Source organism: Phoca vitulina, unplaced genomic scaffold (genome assembly GCF_004348235.1).
Source record: "Phoca vitulina isolate PV1807 unplaced genomic scaffold, GSC_HSeal_1.0 scaffold6, whole genome shotgun sequence".
NCBI lineage: Eukaryota > Metazoa > Chordata > Mammalia > Carnivora > Phocidae > Phoca > Phoca vitulina.
The window spans coordinates 25,362,140-25,388,474 of record NW_022589709.1 but is presented as its reverse complement, the minus strand read 5'-3'; the positions used below and the strand labels follow the sequence as shown (position 1 = coordinate 25,388,474).

The following is a 26,335-nucleotide window of genomic DNA, read 5'->3' as shown; positions in this document are numbered from 1 at the left end:
TTATTTATTCAACAAATATTTATTGAACACCTATTCTAGATGCTATTTTCTATTATTTTTCCATGAAAATATACCATTCTAAATTAATATTATGGTTAAGCAGATTCTCCACATTATTATGGAGAGCTTGCCTGATTTTAGAAACACTTCTGTGAGAAACTATACTCTCAGTTCCAAACAACCCACCTGCAAAGAAGCTTTTGGAACATAATCAGTTGGCAAGTGAGGGACTTTCTTTATGCTTGTATTCTCTGGGTTTACTGAATATTCTTATATCTCTTAAAAGGATAGTCAATAACTGTATTGTACAATCAATGATTTTTGAAGCAGATCCTGATCATTTCAGCAAGATATCTCTTTAGAAGTTAGGTTACTTATTTTGTCAGTTTTAAAAATTGTGTAGTGCATATGAAAAATGCCTCATAGCTTAAGACTGTAAACTTTTAATTAAAGCACATAAAGCAGAGAATTAGCAGTTAACCACACACATTTGAGTAGTTATATACTATGGATTTAAGAATGATGTCCATAGTAACATAGACTGTCCTCATGATTTTAATTTTGAAAAATATGTATTTCAAAAAGACTGGAGCAGAAGTGTTCAGCTCCCTGATTGTCTTTTCATTGATGTTTTCAGGATTCTAACTTCAAAGAAATGGACATTTTTTTCGGCTCTATACTTCTATAACCATATCAACAGGAAGGATTAATACTAAAACAACATGTGTACACAACTTTACTTGCCAGTGAGCTTAGGAAGAGTGTGTTCCCTAATAATCTCTCAGAAACTCCTGGATTCCTTCTGGATGCTCTGACTATAAACTTTTACTGACTACCTTCTTTTGAAGAAACTTAGATGTTTCTAACTTAGAAGATTTCTCTACCTTTTTGGCATCATTTTCAGAAAATGACATTTGTCTTCTTGACTGTAGGTCTCTCATTCCTAAATCAAGTGTGCAATCATGATTCAGTCTAAAGGCTGAATATTCACCGGATTTAAGAATTTCTGTGACCCAAATTCTGGGTCAGAAAGGTTATCGTATTAAAAGGGTCACCCATCTGGGAAGATACAGTTGAAATATCGCTTGGAGATGGAGGAGTATTCTTTGGAGAGCTGAAATTGCATACATGTGTTTAAGATCTATCTTGCTACTATCTGAGTTGGGGTTTCCAGCAGAGTTTATAAAGTAATATTCTCTAAACAGTAGTGCTCATTGTTTTTAACCTTCTGGTAAAAAAAAAAAAAAAAATACAAAATAAGGTATGTTTTTCCTTTTTAAGCACAGGAGCCATAGGACTTTATCTCTTCAATTCCTGTGAGTTGTTTACTCACTTAATTTCCTCTCAGATCCGCCACTTCTTGATCTGTGTGAACTTGTCTCTGGTTACCTAACTGTGCCTCTGTTTCTTCCCCTACACAGTGGGACATCAGGACAGAACCTCCTCCGCACGCTGCTTTGAGAATTGTAGGGGTTTAGAGCAGTGCTTGGAATCGAGTGCTATGGAAACACCAGGGACCTTCACTTACTATGTGCCAAACAATGTATCACAGGACATAGAGCAGGTGGGGCACAAGCAAACAAGCGTAAATACAGTGTCGGGGTGATGAGCGCTTGAGAGATAATAAAGCAGGGTAAGAACATAGAGGATTACGGAGATGTTATCTTTATATAGGGAGATCAGAATGCCTCTCCGATAAAGACGTTTCTTTAGAGCCGACATAAGGAAAGTGAGAGCAAGGGAAGTAGATGCCTGGAGCAAGGAGAGCCCCAGGCAGAGAGAAGATAAAGTGCCAAGGCCCTCCTGTGGAGTTTGGGGGTGGGCACTAGCCAGGAAGGAGGGACAGGAAGGAGGGCTGGTGGGGGGGGGGGGCTGGAGTGGAGACAATAAAGCGAGTGAGAGGACAAGAAGTACAAGAGGCAAGGGTGGGGAACGCAAGGGTCCCGCCTCAGAGGACCTTGTTGGCCAAATAGAGACTCAGGATTTTGTCTTACTCAGACAGGAAGCCACTGGAGGGCTCTGACAGGGCAGTGACAGGAGTGGGGGAAATAGGAGCCTGCTGCACTAGTCAAGACCACGGATGACGGGGACTTGGATAGGTTGCTGGGGTAGACCAAGTTTAATAACGTTAAGATGCCTCTCCACTCTGCATTCGCCCTCAACATATCCCTTTAACTGGCATTTACGGACCACCTTCTAAGTAAGGCGTTGGGCTGAGACACTTTATGGATGTTATTTCTTACCCTGGTGTGCAGACCTTTAGATAAAATATAGTAAGATTAGGATATTAAGGCTCCAAGAAATGTTAAAAACCATCTACTGCAACTACGTCATTTTACAGCTGTGGAATTAGAAATCCAGAGAGATGAAATGATTTACCCAAGATCATACAGTTAGTGAGGCCAAGAGAAGGGCCCAGGCCACAGTTTTCCTTCTTTTACAAAAGAGGATTTTCAAAATTAGTGTTTTACTGACTTATAAAAATAACTGAAAGTGCCTTAAGTTATTTCCCTTCGCCTCTTCTGATTTAAAAATAACAGCAGCAAAACTTCTTTCAAACTTGTTCTCATTAGGTTAATATTTATGAGAATCATTTCTAAAATGAGTACTTCTAAAGTTTCTAAAATAACTCTTTGCCTTAGGAAGTCTATATAAATGACTATTGCCATAATCTATTGACTGGCAGTTCTGCAAATCTATCACTGATAGAAATACCACCGACTTTCTGTAATTACTTTAGTATGCCAATCTCTTACCAAAATAACTTCTGTAGATTAAAAACAGTATTTGTCATATTCAAGAATGGGCTCGGTCTACCTTAGCAGTATCAGCGATTATAACAACTTAATATATTGCCCGTTCCCAAGGAAAGGAGGACATTGCACAGAGTCCGTCTTGGGGACAAATAAAGGATCTAGAACAGTGAAGGACATTTTATTTTGAAAGTAAACAGGAAATTTCACATATTTCCAACTACTCTGTTTTCTTAATTTTGTATAACTCAAACATATTAAGAAGGAAATAAATGTTACTGAGGATAAAGCAGAACTTGATAGGAACGTTCTAAATTGTGTCCTCCCTGAGTAAGTGATGAGTGGATTTTCTGATAATGAAATCCTCCTCTCTTTCCCCAAGGCCAAGTGTGTATTTGAATTTGGGTTCTCACCACTATACTCAACCCTTCCTCTAGCACCCTAAAGCAGGTCCGCCAAAGGGCTACAGCTTTCTTTTTTCTCTTGGAAGACTTGTTAGAGATTTTAAGCCCTCGAGGATCTGAAACGATCTAAGAACATTTTATAAAATTGACCGGTGGGCGACTAGTCAGGCTTGTTCCCTAGATCGGCAACAGAGCTTCTTGTAAGGTAATAAGTGTGAAAAGAGCCATTTCCCAATCATCTTGTTCATTCCATGCATATTAGGAGAGAGGAAAATTCAACTGAGGGCCAATTCTCCCCTAAGAATCCTTTAGTTTAATTATGACCACAGTATATTAAACGTCTGTAGGACATCCACGTTAGCTCTGCCACTCTTGCTCTCAGCAGTGAAAGGAAAAGAGAAAACCCTTTCCCTACTAAAGACAGGGAAGGATGCTCTTGTGGTTCTAAAACATGGTTGAAAATTCAATTTAACTGACTATGAGGCCACTGTGCTTCTTATAAATGAACATCTCTTTGCCGCTAATTTTGTGCTATTTTACCTTTCATTAAAAAAAGTAATTCAGGTTAAACTCAGCTGAACAGCAAAAAGCTCTTGATATTTTGAAGCATTTTGGAACAATTACTTTGACAGGAGCCCTTGACAGTTAAATGACTCTGTTAAATGAATGTTATAGAAGACACATAATGATTTTTAGTGAAATATTGAATTTAACCACAAATGAGGAAAAAACCAGTCATAAGCACTATGGGTATATTTGAATAATAACATCTTGCTTGTGAACCTCAATGGATTCTATAATTTCTAATAATCATGCAATCAACTAGTTAGCTGGTATGTTTCCTATCTCAGTGCTCTCAATTCAGTTTTGGTTTTTGCTTTTGTTGTGTTTTAATCTGAGAAATCAATATGTAAATTGTGAAACTGGCAATGATTTCCTCTTACATCAGTAGGATATTTTAGAATTAGGCAATTAATGAACGCCGTCCCGCCACTAACGTCTCCCTCTTTCCTTTTTCCCATTTGCTGAATGAGATTCTTTCACAGAGTAAAAAATCAGGAAAAGGCAGAAGCCTGCTGCCTGAGAACATGTGAAGTCAATGTAGGTCAGTGTTTCCTCCATCCGTGGGACTCAATATTCCTTTTCTTATTTTATGGATTGAATGTGAGATAGTATCAAGACTCTTACGTGTTTTCTCATGACTAATGACTAAAATATGTACTGAGATAATAAAACTGGTACTGTTCAATTTCCTTTTTAAATTCAATCTCAATATAAGTGGGAGTGCCCGTGTGATAGTGAAATCTGGCTTAATATAACATTCTGTTTTCTGGAGAAGAGGAGCTAGATATCCTTGTAGACTTAAAAAAAAAAAAGTGGGTTAGGAGTCTGTGGGGACATTCAGGGTGAAGAAACGAATCAGAAAAACAGGAATGTTCTTTATCTTGCTTGTCTGGCAAGGAGGGCTGAAAAGTCAATGCTAAGCATACTGGGTGGTATTGCTTGGATCTCTCCCCACTGTGTGCAGCCACACTTCCTGATTCTTTCAAGGAGTTGAGGTACGTGTACCCTTGTACCCACTGCTCCCTGCATTTACCTTCCTTCAGCAACCGCCTATTTATTTGCCTCTCCTCCCCACCAGATGGTCACTCCCTGAGGACAGGAATGTCTTTTGATCTTGCGCCCCCCCAACATTTCTGAGCCATGAAAAGTTCAAAAAATGTACTTCTGAGCAAAAAATGTTTAGCTCCTTCAGCTGATAGTGAAAATACTTGGAAAAGGCCAGATAGTTTAAATATTTGATACTAGCGAAGGAAAAGTCCAGATATACAGCAAGCTGCCTAGATTAAATGTTACCTGTAACCATCCTAACTCAAAGAGTGGTCCATAGACCAGCAGCATCAGCCGTCACATGGGAGCTTTATAAGCATGGAACCTCAGGCCCCACAGCAGACCACCTGAATCAGATCTGCATTATAATGAGCTCCCCAAGTGACTTAGGAACAGTAAAGTTTGAGAAGCATTTACCTAGATTATATGACTAGTAGGATGCACGAAGCAGTGGTGTACGTCACGGACGGAAAACAAGGCCACGGCAATATGATTAATGCACAGGTCAGCTGAGAAAGTTTTAGAGCTCTCTCAGGACAGAGTCACAGGTGGGAAACTCACTTATACCAGTTCCTTTGGAACCCTTTCTAGATACTTCTTCATGCTCTTGCCTGTTTAAAGACACAGCTGCTCTTAATAATTGTCTCTTCTCCTTGATGCAAAGAGAGTATTTATCGTCAGCATGCTGACATTTGCAGTTTTGGCTTTCTCCACTGCAAGTGTGGATGATTGAAAGGATATTGCTGACACCTGAATAAGAAATCCAATGACTCCAAGCTATGTAAATTTAATTATTTCCTTTAATTTTTTTTTTTTTTCAGGAATCTCTTTTTCTTTTCCTCAGCTTTGGAGAAGTCCTAGCAATTTTCATTTGAAAGAAATACAAGTCAGCAGTGGTTCACTGAACAGGCTGACACGCAATTTCATAGGGGGAGAGGAGCTGTGTCTTTAATCTAATTTGTGCTCTCAATTCCCAGCTAATGTATCTGGGGATCTTGATGTATGCATTTACAAGGAGACATCTGTAATGCAGAGTCCAGCTCTCTGCAATTCTCTGAAACATGGGTAAAAAATTAGTCTGGGCGCTTGCAGCTGCCCCACAACACAATAAATCTCTGTATACTCACAGATGTAGAAATATTCCCGGCCGGGCCTGAATTCAAATCCCAGAGAAAAGGGTGTGAAGAGCTGGAATTTCTCAGAGAACTTGAGCGGTCCATTTGGAGAGTGGGGCCGGTTACATTCCCATCTCTTGAACCCTTTGGAAGTATGGTCGCAGGCACTGTACCCATCGAAGTTCACCATGTACAGGACGTAACGCTCAGTCTTGTCCTCTGGGACCGAGTCCTCATAGTGAGGGCAGAAGACATCCAGGTAGTCGTTGATACACACGTCAATGTGGTAGTCCCCTCTCTGGAATCTGTGGGAAGAAGAAGAAAAAGATGAGACTATTCATACAGAAAAGACTTCCTGCTCAGAGTCATCAGTGGTGGAATAATTTTAATAACGCTGGTGCTAACAGATTTATTATGATAAGTTTTTATTGCATCCCATTAGGATGTAGGATATGTGACTGTTCCAAATCTCAGCAACAAGAGTTTTACAGAAGAATTCATTTACATTGTTTTCAAAACACCCTAAATATGGAACTCCTCGCATTCATTTTCAGTCGGGAAGAGACTGACTTGCTGTGTTCCTTTCATTCTTAAAATCACATATATTGAAGCAAAGTTTTGATATTTCGAAACAGCGTTTCATTTAATGAGTGTTTCTGAATAAATGAATAAGTCATTTAAAGAACAAATGAATGACTGAATTGTTTTTGCTATAATTGAGACCATTCTCAATTTCCTATGCAAATATAGAGAAGCAGAGTCATAAAATTGAGAGAATTAGGATCGTAAAATTTAAAGGTTGGAAAGAAAATTCCTAGAACACTTCCACATTAGAGAAAAATAAAAACCTAAGGCACAATGATAGAGCAGTGAGTGACTGAGCTAGATCTGGAGCGGTGACTTTGGGTCCTAGTCAGCCATTTCCCTTAGTGAATCTGCTTATGTCACAGATGCATTTCAGCTGATCTCTTTTGAGGCCCCATCCTTTTCTATATTAAGAAAATTAAAACCAGCTAAATCAAATGAGCTCCTCCCCCCATTTCTTTGTGTTCTAGGGCCGGACTAAAGAGTAGTGAAGGTAACAAGCCAGACAAACACAGCAAAACCCAGGCCCCACTTCCATCCTGAAAGAGGTAAAATACACAACGCACACACACACCGCTGTATGCATCACACCGTCTGCTTCAGCTCCTAACCTTACAAAGGTTTTGCTTATTTGTGGTAACTAATAATGCCTTTCCCCACCAGATGAACAGACTTCTCAGGAACTAATGATGTGTGAAACAGGAACTGTTATGTATACAACTTTCTAAAACCAGGACAGAAAAGCCTACAAAACCCTCTGTTTTCAGCTAATGAGGAAAGTCTCTGAGCCCTTAGAAGGTTCATCATAAAATGGTGTTACTGCCAGAACACAAATGCCCATCAAGTCATCTAGTCTTGCGAACACTTTCCAGGGGCAGTGAGCTGGTCTACTCCATTTTGGGGCATCTCTAAATTTTAGCAAGTTTTTTCTTATATTGAGCACAAATCTGCTGCTGTGCAATTTCTCTCCAGTGATCCTGCTCCGGCTGCCTGACACCACAAAGAACAAATCTAACTCCTCTTCCATCAGGCAGTCCATAAAACATTTGGAGTTGTCAACTACATCTCAGTATCCTCCTTTCTCCATACTTGAAAATCCTGATTTGTTTGGTTATTTCTGCTCCCAGGCTCCTCACATTCTAGATTCTTAACTCTCCTCATGTCCTCTAGTTTCCCAGTGTTCTCCTTAAAATGCAGCACCCAAACACAACACACACTTCGGACAGGTTGTTGTGACCAGTGCTCAGCCCAGGAGATCTACTACCACCTTCACTCTGGATACTAAATAGTCATTGATGAAGCTGAGATTCCTTTCTGAAACAGGACATGATACAAGTGGAAACTGCTCATTTTAGTGAGCAGACCTCGATTTAAGGACTAGATTGCTATTGGTTGAGCGCGAGAGTCATAAACCATCTGAGCCTCAGTTTCCTCAAATATGAGTTGGAATGACAATGAGAATCTGCCTTGCTAACCTCACATGACTGCTTCAAGTCAGAGATGATGAAATGTATGAAAAGCACCATGTGAGGGGCGCCTGGGTGGCTCAGTAGGTTAAGCATCTGCCTTCGGCTCAGGTCATGATCCCAGGGTCCTGGGATCGAGCCCCACGTCGGGCTCCCTGCTCAGCAGGGAGTCTGCTTCTCCCTCTGCCTGCCACTCACCCCTGCTTGTTCTCTCTCCCCCCGCCCCATCAAATAAATAAATAAAATCCTTAAAAAAAAAAAAAAAGAAAAGCATCATGTGAATTCACAGCATTATTATTATGAGGATATATTGAAGCATATTAAAATTGGTAACTAACAAAATATTAACTTTTCAACAACAGCAGTAAATGTAAACAAAAATAAAAATAATCACTGTTTCCCTTTTTAAAAATCCCTAAAGATGGGAAATCATATGAAAATCCTAAATTCTGTCCTCAACTATCAAATGATCCACAGAAACTTCATTTGATCAATGCTTTTGAAAAGCAGCATGCTTATTTATACAAGGAGAACAAGGAAAGATGACCAGATCACTTTTCAGAGGATCTCAAAATGCATGAACATTTTTTTAAAGATTTTATTTATTTGGGGGGGGTAGAGAGAGAGAGAGAGAGAGAGAGAGAGAGAGAGATAGAGAGCACAAGCAGGGGGAGTGGGAGAGGGAGAAGCAAGCTCCCCGTGGAGCAGGGAGCCCAACATGGGGCTCGATCCTAGGACCCTGAGATCATGACCTGAGCCGAAGACAGACGCTTAACCGACTGAGCCACCCAGGTGCCCCAAAATGCATGAACATTTAAAGAAAAACCCTTGGAAGTATTTATTTCTTTATATTTACAATGATCACGGAACTAGGTTTACTTTTTCTTCATTACCAGCAGACGATGATTTGTCAAGATGCAAGGAAAGCCTGTGTTGCTTTTAAAAGATTTCTGAACATCAAGGTAACATCACTGCCAAAGTACAAAGAAAAGACACTGCAACATTCAGATAAAAGGGTGCTGGGATATGAATCATCACCACTCAGAGTAGCTTGACAGTTCTGGATCGGAGCCAGACGAGAACTGCAGCAGAAGGCAATGCCCAGATGCACTTTATATTATTATATTATTATTATAGATTTTAAAGACATTCAAGGGGAAGTTTTTCCTTTCCCTAAGTGTCACTCATTTTAGCTTCTATTAGCACTTGACACTGCCTAAAAGTGGAAAAAAAAAAAAAAATTAAAACTGCCACTGTCCTGACCCATTCTGTTTTTTGATGCTTCGAATTTAGCTTCCCTTTCCCAACTTTTATCCCTATTAATACTGCTTAAGTTGTAATAAAACAAGCCATGAGCTTGAAGACACATTTTACATTGGGTTGACCTTATCCCTTTCTGATGACATTTTGCTTTGTGTGGGGTGTTAAATGAATCACCATGGAGCCTAATGTGAACATGTGATCACCCCAGTGATTCCTACCCTTCTATCCATATGACAAAGGTGACGATTCACCACACAATCAACTTAACCCGTTTCAGATCTTTCATTTGCACAAGTTAGTTTACTAAATCAATTTTCAAAGAATGGACAATAGGACAATGTGAACATAAAAACAATGATAAACTAGAACTCATAAAAGGCATTCCTGGGACATACTCAAGTACAATCCAAAGAAGATTTTAGGGTCAGATATTCTAAATACTACCCCGGATCATGCTCTTTGGCTACGAAGTAGTACTGAACCATTCTTTTCTGGCCCTACTGTGAAGAGGCACACATGTATGGCTAATATAATTGAGTATTTATTATGTTACATTGAGTACCTCGATTTAATCTCCATCACAGATCCTATGGAACAGACACTATTAGTACAGCCCTTTAAAAATGAGAGTTTCGAGACTAAGAAATCAAGCAATGTGCCCAATGTCACACAGCTAGTAAAATGTGGAGGCAGAAGTCAAGCCCAAGCATTCAGACCTCAGAACTAAAGTTCTTCACTATTCTACTTCCTGAGAGATAAAATCGCTAAAGTTCATAAGTCTATTCTTTATTCCCACAGAGGGACAATTCTAGTTCTCGATGGGGTTCCAGTTCTCTGCTTCATTCACTGATGCAACAAACACCTGCTGCATCCAGGATCTGCCATGTTATGGCTTTACCTATGTTGTCATATGAAATCCTCACTAGGTAGTTATAGTTAGTTTTATTTTCCCAACGAGGAAATGGCATTCAGAGAGGTTATCATCCTCTTAGTTCATTTTTTTCCCATAGGAAATGAGCAGCAGAGTTAGGATTTCGACCTGAGTCTTATCTGGTCCTGAAGCCAATTCTCTTTGCTCCTAAATGCCACAGTTCCAAAGTTTTTACCAGTTGTTGTAATTCTCCTCACCTGAAGGAGCCCTTTTAAGGGTTTTGGTGCCATTGGGTTACCTTATGTTTATACTGACCTTCTAGGAAAGGCGGGTGCAAGGTGTCTGGGCCCTGCTCCCTCCCCACAACACTGGTCCCAAACTCCTAAACTGAAGGGTATGTTGACATCCAGAATGCGTCTCACACAGCAGGGTTAGCTCCTGACTCAGGCACAGCAGTCTGGTTTTTCACAGAATGAAGTGCTGTTAGGCTCAGAAGCTGCAGCGATAAAGGATCTCCCCCAACCCCCCCCCTTCAGGAAATGGCTTTCATGAGCTTTCGTTCCTATTAAAAGAGCAAATTCAAATCTAGGAAGAATGATTCCATATGCCAGTATTTACAAATGTCATGGGTGGCACGGCTGCTGCTTTAAACACATTTGCAAATCTCTTGGAAATTTTCTTGTAAAGGTCTCCCCCTTACTCCTTATCTTTAATTCCATCCATTGTATCTGTGGTGCTCTACCTCTCTGAAATCATTGCGTATTATGAATTTCTGGCTGCACACCAACAAGCCAGCAATAATTACAATACAATCTCTGCTAAATTATCACAGTGGTTTAGTGTAAAAGCATGCACAGTTACCACACTTAGAAAAGTGACTCTGTTTGAGTAATATGATTACTGCCCTGTGTTCTCATTATACAAAAGTCTCAAAAGCCGGGAAACATCTTGTATGCCTAGAAAGATGGCCCTTGCTCTCCACTGACCTGCGCGGCTACTAGGGTCCGGGCTCCATATAACATATAATAGTATATATAACTCTGTGAAGGCATGAATACATTGTATACGTTTACCAAAATTTGACAGTAGACTGGTTGAGAATCAATGTCATTCATACATATTACGAAAGGGTCATGTTAGTTAATTAAGAGGAAGAAAACTCAGTATGGCAACTAGTTCTTTGTTACCAATGCAATTATCAAGCATGAATTACGCACTTTATGATAGTTCTTAATGCCCCAGAAGCTGCCTGGGAGGGTGGATAAAAAGCACATTTGAAGGCCGTTGATATAGCAAAAGTAACAACTGCAGTTGGGATTTTAGTTAGAAGGTCTACTTGCAGACATGTGTGTTTGTCTCAGTTTGTCTTCAGTGTTTACCTGAGGACATCCCTCAGCTAACTACAGTTTTGATCATAAATTTAAAACAATTCTTAACATCTATCTCCTTATTTGACCTGTCTGCAGAAAATGATTCATGACTTGAAATCAAATGAAATAAAGACCCAGATGAGGTAACCAGTCAAAAATTTGCCTTTTCACTTAGTGATCAACAGGGCCCCAGCTTTCTACCCAGACAGGGACCACACACGGCTTCCTGACCAGGGTTAGCAAGAACCAGGAAGACGTGGCTCCTTCTAAACTCAGTAATTTATTTTCAAACAGAAAGAATGGACATGTAGTTCTCGAATACTCTAGTCCTTGACCAGCTTCAAGTGGAAGTTCTCAACTTACTCTGACCCTGCCCTCGGTTCCTCCACTGTGGCAAGTAGATCTAGTTGCCTAGCTTTCTTTCTCAGTGGGTGGATCTTCGTGTCATTGCCCTCACTACCTCCTCTACCCCATATGCTCTTGGGCTGTGGATCCTGACTGCCAGGAAGGCCAACCCCAAAAGGATGTGTAGGCCGGGCCTCTGGGTTCCGGGCTGTAGAGAAGCAGCATCCTAACCTTTCTTCTCTGAGTTCATCTTTAGCCACTGTCCCCTATGGTGTTGCTCCTCTCCTCCCTTCCTCATCTGCTAAAGCCAAAACGCGTTTCATTCTAGGAGCTGGAAAAGGAAGGGTATGGTGCATATTTAAAACGTTCTAAATTGGCCTTTAGCATATGTTGCTGGCACAGCAGAGAGCCTGCTTCCAGGGAAATATGTACTGAGGTATTTTGTCAAGCAGCTCCAGAGCGAAGTTTCTTCACTCCATAAATATAGAAACAGCATTAGTGAAAGAAGACAGAGTAGTTATTAGAGGTTAGGAAGCTGCAAGACACTCTTATCCCCCTCTTTCATTTAGTGTTTTAAAGGATTCAATAATGAAAATGTTATTTCTCATGAACTGGATAGTTGATTATTACAGTTTAAATGTATTTTACTCTGTCAAAGAGGTGATTGTTTTAATATTCCTATTTGAACAGAACTACAATGTCACTTCTTTAATTACAAGGCAACTTAATATATTACATTCTGAAATTGAAATGTAAAAGAAGGATATGATTTATGGTCAAAGATTAAGCAAATTTATCAGCTTAGGGTTACTCCCAAATTTGAAATCTAGAGTGAATATATCTTGGCAGCCCTGTCTTTTGCCTCTACCATTATTGATTTAAAGGCTAATTTCAGAGTAAGATGTCTCTTTCTAACCAGAAGAATGTCTCATTTGTCCTGGAAGTCCTAACGGGCCCACAATAGACCTGGGGTTTGGCTTATAAATATGTTTTGCGAGGAGATGGGCAGGACAGGAGTCTCTGTTGCGAACACGTCTCTCCTCGTCTCCTTCTGTTATTCTCTCAGCACAGAATGCAAGCCTTATGGCTTTCATATCCTAAGTCTGAAGATGCTCTTTTTGTTTTGTTTTGTTTTCCTGCAGAGGTTAAAGCATGAAATACAAACAGCAAATCAAACAGGGTAGATAAATAATAGCATCACTGGGGGCTGAAGGAAGATTTGTTTTGCTGTTTTTTAATGTCTTCCTTCTCTCATGGGCTGAAACATGTCTGTCTTCCAAATATATTGGTAATTGACCTTCATTTTCAGCTCTGAGATAGAGTCCTGGACAGTTTCACCACTACCAGGCCAGTTGCTAAGGCTAAATGAGGAAAGTCTGAATGAGGTTTGATGACCACAACACATCATTTCAGGCAGTCCAATCCAGCTCTTCCAGGCTCTAGAACATACCAATCACAACTAAAGTTCCCACAGAAGTGAAGATTTACAAGTTAAAAAAAAATACTCCAGGATGAATTTCAGAGATGTTTCTTACCTTATTTTTGCCAGTTGAAATGCTGTATGTTCTAAACACATACACTTTTATCCAATGAAGCACAAGATAGTGACAAAATATTTAGAACCCAGGGTTGCTGTTCTATCCATTAATATCAATTCCAATAAAGTTCTCATGCGTGCACGTTTTGGTAATTATAAAGTCTGCAGCATAAGAGCTTTGCCTTGAATTCAGTAACTGCTGGTGATGAGAATAAGACATAATTTACTTGGCCAGATATTTAGAATTCATTAGTGGTTTAGTACAGTAACCTGTCACCTTTTTTCTTTCCGCACGTGTATGTGTGCATGCAGGTGTGCATGTGTTTTAAAAACAGTCTAAAAATTTCACAATTACTACCAACTACTCCTATCAACCAGATGGACAGAAACCTCAGCTAGCTCTCCTTTGTTGCTTTCCTAGTACAAGTCACATCAGTCTGAATGACTTTTTATTTTTTATTTTTATTTATTTATTTATTTATTTTTAAAGATTTTATTTATTTATTTTGACAGAGAGAGAGACACAGCGAGAGAGGGGACACAAGCAGGGGGAGTGGGAGAGGGAGAAGCAGGCTTCCCGCGGAGCAGGGAGCCCGATGTGGGGCTCGATCCCAGGACCCTGGGACCATGACCTGAGCCGAAGGCAGACGCTTAACGACTGAGCCACCCAGGCGCCCCTGAATGACTTTTTAAAATTGGTATCTCCCAAGAGTAACACCTGTTTCAAATACAGGGCCCACAAAATCCTCTCTCCTCCAGTGTTGTAACTCATTTGGAGTTTGTTTTATTAGCTTGACTGAGGAGCTCCAAAGGAAACAAAGCATTAAATTGGCAGAGCCTAAACAAGACTTGCCTTTAGGAAGGGACTGGGAGCTTTGGGTGACAGTCTAATTGCTTCTAAGCCCCCGAAGCGGCCTCAGGCATGGAGTAAGAAAGAATGTGTCAACATCAACAGGCTAAGTCAGCCAAAGAATTAACCAGGCGGAGTGCTACACACCCAACACACTGCAGATCACTATAATAGCTTTCCAAAAGGGAGTAAAATCAAATAAAGAATTATTGTCTGGCATATAGTGTGTGTCCTAGCAGAGGTCACTTCCATAAAGCAAAACAGGCTCTTTCTTGATTCCTGCTGGTCAGGAGCTTCCTGACAAAGCTGCCCTTCACACGCTAAGTTATCCAGAGTTCGACATCATGTCAAGCACACGGAACAGAGCACCTGCCACATACACACAGGTCCAAAAGCAGATGCGGGAAATCACCGAACAGGTTATCCAGCCACTGTCCTAGGAGAACAGGATTAAACAAACTGATTCTGTTCAGGGGATGCAGGAGTCAATCAAACAAATAAGCCACCTGCCAAACTGCTTACACACACGTAGCCCTTTTGTATCCTATGGGGATGGAGTTACCCAGCAGAATTTCAGGCTATTCCCAGTCTTAAGAGTAATAACGATAACCAAAGAGCTATCATAAATGTCGTTTCTCTTAACCAATTCAAATAACGATTTAGTAGTTTTTAAGTACTGGTATGCAAACCCTGAAACAGACATTTATATTTGGCTTGATCATAACTTACGGGACTCATTACCATCTAAGTCTGAAATTTGGCCCTGCCTTCTCAAAAGTTGGGGTCGGGTATCTGAAACCTCTGTGGCCAGGAACTAATCTCTATTAATTTATTGTTAAACAAACAAACGAACAAACAAAACCAAGCTGGTAAGAAGGAAAGGAAATAACAGCCTCTATGTTTGATCTTCACACTACAAGGAGAAGCACAGATTTGGTAACGCTAGGGCAAAACAATAATGATAATAGTGTTTCATACAAAGCTTTAGGATGCAGAGCAAACACTGTTGCTGTTCCTATGCAAATTGGCATGTGAGAAGTAGTTACTTTTATTTGGTGAGTTTTAACCCTGTGAGCAGGTGGATACAAATCTGGACCCTGAATAGAACCCAAGGTGAGAGAAAAGAGATCTGGGGCCATTAGAAACGAGGCAGTAGGTACGGTCATCAAAGGTAGTGAATTCATTCAAGGTAAACGTGTAGATTTATAAGGAAAACTGGGACTGTGCTGAGCAAATCACTGTAACAAAAATAATGATCATTCTTGTATTTTTATGTAGACCTTTTTTAATAGAGAGACTTCCTTGATGATAGTGCTGGTGTTTACTCATCTCCGCACCCCCAGCACATAGCACAGCATTTGCACGTAGCAGTGACTAGACACGTGTCCAAGGAAGGAAACTGTAGCTGCAGGATATTACAGGCAATGCTTAAAAACAGAATAACCGTGTAGAGTGCCCCACAATCTCCTTCTGTGTCCTGGGTCCCAGTATCAAAATCTGAGAAGAGCTAAATAATATTCTAAACAAAGGTCAAGATCAGAAAACAAAATAATGGCCGACTGCAAAAAGGAAAATTACAATCAGGACTGTTGTTCAAGCAATGCTAGAAAGTTATGCCTAGCCGAGTAGACAACTTAAGCACCTAAGGCAGAATGAAAGTTTCTCTCTTGTCATTAAGTCCTCTATTCAATTACCATTTATCGGGGTAATTAAACACTGGAAAGTGATGCCAGGCTAATTGTTAGATTATGATAATTACATGTCTTTGCTATGCTACAGCTGATCGAAATAAGATGTGGTCCCGTGCACTTAGCTAAAGCTGCTCTGTAATCGTCAGACTTTCGTAGAGCGGTAGGCCATTTATTACTAATTCATTACAAATCAGGCGGAGAAGCTTATTATTTGTAATGCTTCTTTTTTTCCCCCCCACACACAGTCTCCTGGAACAAGACTCCCAAAAGGTTAAGCACAAACTGTCGCCTCTCATTGGCCCACTGCCATCCCAATTACACAGCTGAGCAGCATTAGGTGCCTCTATTTGAGAGGGTTCATCAGCCCGCTTCACAAAATCCTGCAACCGCCCATCACACTGGCAGCAACATCCGCCGCTCCCTTTCAGCCTCCGCCAACCACTGTTCCGCTCTGAGCTGTGTCCCAGCAACCACGAGCTGGCAGTCCAGAGGGTCTTTTGCTTCTGAGGCTCCCTTCTGCTCGGGCCAGGCCTAGCCCAGGTTGGGATAGGCCCAGGGTGTGCTCCAGCCAGCAGAAGTCATGGGGAGTAGAGACTGCGCCCCCTCCTACCAGGACGTCGGGTGTCTGCTCCTCAAGCCAGGGTCAGGAGAGGAAAGCAGCTTTCTCAGGAACCGACCAGAGTCACCTCAAAGTTCCCAGACGCAATCCTTATTGGGGAAGACTGGGACAAATCCACTGTCTGGGGCTTCCCCGGGGGGTTAGAAATCTGTCCTTCCATCCCTCTGCTAAACACTCCAGGTCACTGTTGGAAGGTGGGAAGGCAAATGGTATTTGAGATTTGGGATTTTTTCCCCCTATTCCTTGGGCATTCTTATTGACTGAATGCTTGCACCTCCCCCCACCCCCCCACCCAAATTCATAAGTTGAAGCTGCAACCTCCAATGCCAGTGACTGTATTTGGAGATAGGGCCTTTACGGAGGTAACTGAGGTTAAAGGAGGTCATAAAGGTGGGGCCTTGACCCACAGGGATTAATGTCCTTCTAAAACGAGTGTCCCCTCGCCCCTCTCCCCTGCCCCCTTCCCTTCATGTGCCTCTGCAAGCCAAGAGGAGAGCTCTTACTAGAAACTGACCCTGCTAGACCTTGACCTGGGACTTCCAGCCTCCAGAACCGTGAGAATAAATTTCTGCTGTTGAAGCCAACAAGTCTCTGGTATTCTGTTATGGCAGCCTGAGCAAACTAATACGGGTAGTTTAACATTTAATTACTGGAAGAGTTTGGGGTGGGGAGGCATTGAATTATATCACGGCCAGAGACTTCAGAAATCCAAAAAAAACTGATGAAGAACAGGAAGGTAACCACGGCCGGGAAGGAAGGGGATGGGAGAGGGGAGCCAGTGCTGACGCCCCCCACGACACCCTGCATGTGGGAGACACTCAATCTCCATCTGCCATTCTGAGCAAACAGCTGGTCTGAGGGGAGAAGGCACCTTATTTTCCTAAGTAAGGATAGTTTCACCTCTTAAATTAACTCATGGCACCATGAAAACGACTGTATTATCACCCAGCAGCGGTGTAATCTCACTGTTTCAGCAAGGTTTTCACCCAAAGATAGAATGAAGGGTGTTACAGAGAAGTCACAGGCTCTATTTTACCCTTCCTCGACCCTGGAAATTAAAACAGAATATGCCACCGCCTTTCAAAAATCATATTAAGTGCATTCTGGGGACAAAACAAACCACAAGGTACCTTTGTTAACACCAGAATACATAAAACTGTCATTTTATGCACACATTTACTGGTGGCCTGTGGCTTAAGACTGGGGAGCTGGGGAACAAAGGTACTTCGGTTCATCACATAAAAATGGTTTTGCACTACTTAGTATTATTATTTCCTCCCACACTCATTAAAAGGATATTCATTCATACAGCTGGATCCTCTATTTACTTTTATAGCCTGGACCACAGAAAGATATATGCAAGAATAATGCAATCATAAAAAATAAGAAACTAATTGCCCTATCCCAAGGAAACATAAGGGGGAGAAAGAAATAAACAATTCACCATTTATTTCTCAGAAATAAATCTCAGCACTTTAGGGGATTCTCAAGTGCCATTATATCCCTACCTACTTAAATGCTTGTCTATCTCCAAGTCAGAGAATATAGTTGTTGTCTCTCCCCTTCCCCTTTCATTTTAATAAGCTCTCTTTCAAAATGTCTACCTTGGAAGAGAACTACAGTTCAAAGCAAATGTGCATGACCCTCCTCTTGAACTTTCAGAATGTTTGGTCCTGCTATAGTCTCTGAATCAGCCGCTCGCGGGGACTGTGAAGTTTCAGAGGGATGGTTAATGCCAAGACACAAAGATGATGAACTAAGAGGGTGATAACGGGCACTTCATGCTGGGTGACAACTCAGCATCGCGAGCCTTGAGAGGACAGGGTCACCACTGGCTTTCTTCAGCACTCGGTAGTACAATCCCAGATCCCCAAGTTCCTTTGACACGCACATTAACATTTTATTGCCCTTCAAACTGTTCAAGTCCAAAAGAGAGAGGGAATGTGAGTTGCGGGTAAGTTACAAACTCAGAGCGAGGAGGAGCCGGTCAGAAAAACAACAAAGCAGGCAGAAGCACACAGGGGCTGTTAGATGAGCCCGGGACTCAGCACAGAATCTGTATCTAGCGTGAGGACAAATGGCGTGATATCTCACTGATCAATCGATTTACAAAAGAGGACGATTTCATTTACTGATGTTTTAATTCGACATACAGGCACCTACTCTGTGCATGCCAGATATTTAATTAAAATCAGAAGCCATTTTGTATTCTAACAGGAACTTCGATTTTTTTTCTCATCCCACAAACACACAGTATACTTTTCAACCCTCCCTGTGGGAAACGGGGGTGTGGGCAAACCGGGAATTTATGTTGGTACACTCCGGATTTTCTGTCGCAGAACACGCTGTAGCTGAGAAAAGACTTGCAACAGCTAAGACCCACCCAAGGATGTTTTAAGAATTCAGTCATTAAATGAAAAGCCTAATAAGTCTTGGTCACTGAAAGTGCTGGTTACTATGGTGTTGTGCGCACGACTAGGGTAAGTAACGTAGGACCCGCGCCGGCCGAGGGGGCAGCTTAGAAGCACCGTCTACGAGGCTAATGGAGAGCACCCACACTGTTGGAGCTTTTCAGCCGCCCGGAAGCACGTACTGATAGGGGAGGCTGGAGGAGGGGGATGGGGATGGTGCCCAGGCTGAAAGAAAAAGAAGAAAGAAACGCCTTTTACCTTCTGCAATGGCGTGTGTATACCACACACGACTGGGGGATATCAATCTGAGGCTTACTCACACTTCCACAGGGTTTTGAATCGTAAGAAGCTACCAAGTACTCTAAGCCACTACAGGAAATGAACTGAAAATTAGGGATTATGGGAAATGCTTTCTAACAAATTTTTTTTTGTTGTTTAAATACGAGTTTCTAGGATAAAAGCTGAAGGAATACACTTACATAGGCACAGCGGCACTTCCTGGTAGCGTATTAAATTTAATGTTGTCTGTTTTTTTTTTTAAATCAGGGTGGTGGCTTCAAGATATAATTGATTATCTAGAAAGACGTCAGAGATGTTTGGAAGTGTATGGACACATAAAATACTGCTATTCTCTGTTAGACGATTACAATATTTAAAAATTTATATCACATGAGAGGAAATTGTTGGTTCTCATGACCAGAAAAATTTACAGGGAAACTCAAATTTAGATCCATCACTCCTTTTTTTCTAAATGGCATACTGCAAGCCAGCATCCCCAAGCACTCATGGAATTAAAAGTGGAATTCTCAGCATTGTATTTGCAGCTAATACTTATGTATGCTATTGAATCTATGAACTTCTCTCACATAAAACTTTCTATAATTGGTTTTGACTCAACAACAACCATGATCAGGTTACTAGAGTCAAGAGAGGCAAAATCCTAACTCACCACTCCCTAAAAACACCAGCTTATCTGCCTTCGTACTCCTAGACACTACTCATATTTACTAGTCTTACCCTACAGTAATTATAAATTCCTTAAGTCACGGAGCACTCATGACGTAGGCTTGTAAAGAGATGGCCTCTAGTTCTCCCTGGGTACACAATACTTGAAGATAATTTCACAAGAACACTGCTTCTGCATCAGGACGATAGAGAGACACACCAGTGGAAGGAGCTTGGAGGCACCATCTCTTCCAGCTGTTTCCTTTCAGGACTGTTAATTATCTAGTCTCTTTTAAAAAAATCTCCAGAGAGAGTTTGAGTCTTAAATAGTAGCTCTTCCCAGGACCTGTAGATGTCATTCAAAATTCAATGCATAAGGAAATTCTCTACTCAGGGGCATCCAGCCCTCCAGTGTCAATCAGAGCATTTTCCTCACCCCTGCCCTGTAAGAAGATTTGAAAGAAAAATAGAGGAAATTTAGCTCAAGTTTTCCTAGGAAAGTCAAGCTGATTGTATTATTGTCTACTGTATTAGCAATTTCCAACTGAATTACAAACTGTTTGCCTGCATTATATTGCTATTGTTCAGTACTGTTTTCATTGCCCTAATGAAACAAAGCTATAGAATATAACCATAAAGTACTGATTACAGTTAACCACAATGGCAGAGAGCTAAGGAAAGTCCTATTTTTAAAATATGCACAGAAAAAGATAAGAAATGCTGATACTCAACAGACATCTTTTTTTTTTTAAACTCTTTTTGGCTTTCTGGATTGAGATCAAAACAACACTGACAAATTAATTCTTCTTTCTTTTCCAACAATACAGATGGTATTTCCCCTAAAATAGAATTTCTAGAAGATTTCCCAAAGAGCGAAAGTTCTCTAGGTGCTAAAAAAAAAAAAAGTAACACCGTGAATTTTACACATATCTTAACAAGTGCCTACTTCAAACCAGAGTATCCCCTAATATCATGAAAGAGGATATCCAAATTTTCCCTGGAGTGTAGATTTCTCCCCTTCTATAGGTGAGCTCTTTGGAGAAGTGCCATTATGAAACCAGAAGGGTATTTTTTTTATTCAACCAGCAACACAAATGGTCGGGGTGCAGTGCTGAGCTGAAGCTGTCCGAGTGAGACAGCAAATCCATGGCTGAGATTTCTGCCTTCTAGCAAAGGCAGTGAAGGTTACTTGGCAGCCCCTTGTATACCCAGTTCCTTTCTCAAAGACAGAAGCAGTAAACCAAGAGTTGGAGGCAACACGAAGAAAGAGTAGAGAAAATTCTCGGATGTTACTAATTATATTATGGCTACAAGCTGTCATGTCAGACACTTGCTCCCCCCCTTCTGATATTTGTGCCAGAGCTACCAAACCCCCAAACCCCACCCCAACCTCCCGGATAGAGTGTAATTGGTATAATGGGAAAGAGAGCTCACTGCTGTCACTCCCCAAGGATTCCTTGACTCCAGCTGGTGATGGTTAATGAAGTTACTTTAAGGTGCTGTAGGGGCAGATGATCTGTGACTGCCCAGGTCCTAGACAGCCAGCCATTCCACGTCTGACAAACCCTTCCTGCCATTTCCTTAGTGGGTAGGGTATAAATGTACACTGGAGCACATTGGAAATGCCCGAAGGTCAGTCTCTTTAAGACAAACTCTGGCCACAGAGCAGACCTTCTGGAGATCTTTGTATTTGTAGTGTGATGAGCAACAGTGACGACAAGGCCATCCATGTGGACACAACATGCTGAGTTCTACATACTGCATTTGATACACTGATCTGATTTCAGTGGTTCAGAACAGCCACCTCAATGCTCAATTTACTTGCATTTTCTAGTTTCGGCACCCCTGACAAAAAGGTAAAAACCAAGGGTATCTGCGAGACCTCTTTCAATAATGTGTATTGCTTGAAAAATGGAAGAGAACCTGCATTTATCTTTTCCTATTAGAGTGCTAATTTATGCAAGTTCATTTGCCTTTTGTGTCTATTGATTGGATTCTCGTTGTCTCATCCCCTGCACTCCATTAGATTCCTCGCTGACTAAACAATAATGCAAAGCCAGACAAAATTTGTACAGATTTTTATATGCTCTTACATCTACAGCTTATTTAGAAGTTTGCATAAGCCAAACAGTGTAAGTAGAAATTATGGGTGACATGAAAAAGTATTTCACTTCATCACATCAGAAAGAGAGTCTCAGCGACGATGAGAATACTCAATGGTAGACCTTCTCTTTTCATTTTTAAGTACTCATGTCTGAACATTTGAAAAGAATCCTGTGCTGTAGGCACGCTCAAGTTAAAATACAAGCACAATTTGAGATTACAGATTATAAAACCAGTAAGTACAGCTGCCATATGCAGGGCAGGAATGGCTCTCCTTTTCCATATCCATTTGTGGAAGACAGTCAAACCTCCAAGTAAAATAGCCTTTACTGCAAAAACTAGCAAAAGGGCTAAATCCCAGGAGGAATGATTTTCAGACATGGTCTGCTATTTATTTGTTCCGAGTCTCAAATAATGCTTTTATTTAGTGCTTCATTCTGGAAGGAACAAAATATATGTATCTGTACATTACCACATATTTTTCAATATTTATTAGTCTAAATGCTTTCTGTTTATGGGTTCAAGTAAACAAGTCTAATTTTAGTCTTGGGACTAATGATAAAGTAACTTATTTAAATATGAAGTGATGCAAAATCTGTTGATAAGACCAGAGAGTACAAAAGTTGCCCTTATAAGATACGATTTTTAAAACCCAAAGAGTATTTTAATCCATCTTGTACAAAGCACTCATGTGCCCTACTGAAGGATTTCTAACTATTTCTTCTTGTTTTCACCTCGCTAATCTACCCATGTCCAGAAAGGAAGAGAGAGAAGGGAAATGTGGAAGTCCAGTGAGCCTCTGCTCGCATCCTCTTCTGGGATGATGACAGGCACCCAGGTTCGAAAATGGAGAAATCATAAGATGCTGAGCCTCTGAACGGCTTATTGAGCATTCTAGAATTGCTCAGCCAGGGATATTCGACAGGGGCAGAGGGACACCTGGCAGGTGTGGAGTTCAGCCACCTAGACCTCTCTAAGGATGGTTGCAAATCGTACAAGATGTCCAGAAACACTAATAGGCATTCTCTGAACCACTCGGGAGGTGTCACTAATAAAAAGTGGAAATCAGAGTGGAAAGAAAATTTCATTTCTAATCCTCCTTGTGGCACCTGGCTTTTTCAGCACATATGGTTTGTAAAGTTTGCTAATGTCTGGTGGTTATCAAGGAAATCAGAGTTGATTAAAGATATTTCAACTTTATCTTCATTTTCCAGACTTTGCAAGCATCCATCTGATAATGGAGAAGAAACAAGTATCTTATCGGCGTGGCAGGCAGCGCAGGAAAGAAGTCAAGAGGAAAGGATAGAGAGCCATCTGCCTAGCTTCAAACCTGGGCTCCGTTACTAACTCTGTAACCTTGGCAGGTAACTTTACCTTTCCATGCCTCAGTTTCCTCAACTGTAACATTGGAATAATAACACCTCACTCTTAGGACACTATTTAGGATTGCATGGATAAATTATATGAGCAAACAAGGACTGAATGGAAAGTGCTTAGACAGTGGCTTGACAAATAGTGCAGGTAAGAGGAATATGGACAATTACATTACTTACATAACTAAAAAAAAAGTATTTTTTGACTAAAGACAGAGTTTTACTACTTTGAACAGTATCTTAAGAATCTCAAAGATCTTTAGAAATAAAAATTCTGATAATCATTGCAACACCTCGAGTAGGTAGAATGTCATTATAACAAATTTTTGTTGAAGTAATGAAAAGTGATTTCTGAAAAGTTTATAGAAATGGGGGAAGAGAATATACTGACTCTTTGGAGAGGTTGCCTCTGAATATGCACACACAACACAGGTGCCTTGTATAAGTGTGCTGGAGATAGAAATACTCTAAGCATAGATGGGCAGTTGCCTTTGTAGTATGATTTCTGGACACAAAAGCCACCTTTAAACAAAAATGCCTTCTCAAAAGTGAATTTCAGTTCTTAAATCTGTGTAAAGTGTTATTTTGCCTGGAAGGGGAATAATACTTGCCAGCTAATGCATTAGCATACTTTCATTTCCCTGACTCATTAATACCTGTCACCTTGCAGAGTTAAAACCCCTGAGAGACTAAAGCACATGGTGGGTAAATTCCAATGAGATTTACCCACTGCAGGGTTAGGAGAAGAGGCTTCAGGAAAGGGATACCAGACAGAATGACTGAAGTGCAAGGTGACATCCTAGAGAAATACTTGAGACTTCCCAATTCTGCTGAGGTCAGCTCTACTGATGAAGTGTCATCACAATGCATTAGAATAAATGACATTTCTCCATAAGAAGGTCTATTTTAACTTAAACTTGAAAATTACACTTCACTTGAGTAATATGATATTAGATTGACCTTCCATCCTTTCTTAATTTGATTGACTTTTCACATATTTATGCCCAGCCTCTCTTAATTAATTCGTCCAATGCATTGCTTGCTTCCTGTAACTCAGGCACTGTACTTGAAGGTGGAGAAATAAAAACGAACCCAGACATAGTCCCAGGCTACAAAAACTGACAGTCTAGTTGGGGAGACAGGCACACAAATAAATCACTGCAGTAAAATGTGTTCCAAGAGAAATGTGTACCAAATGCTGTGGAAAATAAGAAGCAGCAACAGACTTTGAAAGAGTTCAGGAACACCTCATAGGGGAGCCAGGTCTTGGAAGATGAACAGAATTATCCCAAGAGAAGGGGAAGGAATGGGCTTTCCAGGCAAGGGTGACAGGTGAAAAGCCAGAAGGCTTGAAAGCAAAGAGCTTGCTGAGAGGGCAAATGAGGCTGCTAAAGGAGGTGAAAACTTTACTTTGAGAATGGAGGTGGGCAGGCAACTGAGAACCAGAGAGTTTTAAGAAGGTGTAGAAAATGATTGGATTTGTAATTTTATCTTATTTTTTTATTTGTATTTTTATTTTTTTAAAACACTTATCTATATGAGAGAGAGAGAGAGAGTGAGCGAGCGCACGTGTCGGGGGAAGGGCAGAGTGAGAGAATCTTCAAGCAGACTCTCAGCTGAGCCCAGAGCCCGACGTGGGGCTCGATCTCGCGTCCCATGAGATCATGACCTGAGCTGAAACCAAGGGTTGGATGCTCAACCGACTGAGCCACCCAGGTGTCCCTGGATTTATATTTTTTAAATGATGATTTTCTTAGCCCTGGAGGAGACAGCCTGGGTGGGAAGAAAGCCTAGAGAAGGAAGATCACAAGGACTCTACTGCAACAGACCAGGCAAACACACACACAGAGAGGTGGGCTGCAGCTGAGGATTTCCTGACTCCCCTGCCACTGACAACAAACTCTTCACCCACTCACCCACTCACCCACTCACCCATTCAGCAACTATTTGCAGAGATGCTACTCCACGCAAGGCACTTTGTGTTGTGGAAACTACAAAATAAGTCAGATACAAACTCTTCACTCCAGCTTCTTATGACTACCTAGGCATGAGGAGCTTGAAGTAGAGCATTTGTGGGATTAAAAAAAGGTCATGAACAAGAGAGAAGTAACAGAGAGGCAGAAACATCAGAAGAGGGTTAAAAGCAACCGCTAACTTTTGTTCATTACTTTTGCAATGCTTAAGTATCACCAAATGTGTTAAAAGTTAATGGAGAGCGGCCTAAAGAACAATGAACGTGAAATTAAAAGATCTGGGTTTAAATACAGTCTTTGCTTTAAATATGGTGTGGATTGGGCAAGTTATTTAATCTCTTTGTACCTCACTTTCAAAATACGTAAGTGGAAAACTAGATGTCCTCAAGGTTCTATAATGCTATCTCAGTTCAGCACAGGGATCATGCAGAAGAATTGGGATTTGAAATAGTTCAGAAATTGAATGCCAAGACTTGGTAGAATGCTAAGATTACACCCAATTCCACTCCAGATTTCCATTCATTACACCCATTTCAGTGGTGTGAGGAGCAGCTCTAACCACACACACTCAAAGCTGGTACAACACCTTGCACCCAGGGGACCCAAGGAGGTCATGATGATTGTGTATCTAGTGTCTGGTATGGAAAGTTGCAAAGGGGAATAATATGGCCAAAACCATGAAAAGGATTCCATTCTTCCCACACAGAAAGTGGCAGAACTCGAGATCATTTAGGTGGTAACAAATGACAGAAATGTCCCCACTGATGAAAAGCTACAAGGGAAGCTACAGTTATGGGTTATCACATGATCACCCCCCCCCCCCCCCGCACACACACACCAGCTTTCAAACCTACCAAGGGCTTAAGCTGCACAACAGGAAATGGCAAGCATATGATGAGAAAAATTGGTGAAGTCACCATTTAGAAATCCTCTCCACCAGGTATCTTCTGAACTGTTTTGTGGAGTCTCCTAACTTCTAAAGTCCTTGAGGAACTCTCTGGGTTCCAACATCCCTGTTACAGGGATATAAATATATAACGTGCACTTAAT

The 26,335-nt window shown here is 41.0% G+C and overlaps 1 protein-coding gene across 2 annotated transcripts in view; it reads right to left on the bottom strand.

Moving 5' to 3' along the window:
• The window catches only part of EFNA5 (ephrin A5), a 271,250-nt gene that overhangs the window by 41,685 nt on the left and 203,230 nt on the right, over window positions 1–26,335 (bottom strand). For both annotated transcript variants that reach the window (XM_032403889.1, XM_032403888.1), the window contains exon 2: window positions 5,896–6,188. In XM_032403889.1, coding sequence (XP_032259780.1) covers window positions 5,896–6,188 — 293 coding nt within the window. The remainder of the gene's footprint in view (window positions 1–5,895; window positions 6,189–26,335) is intronic.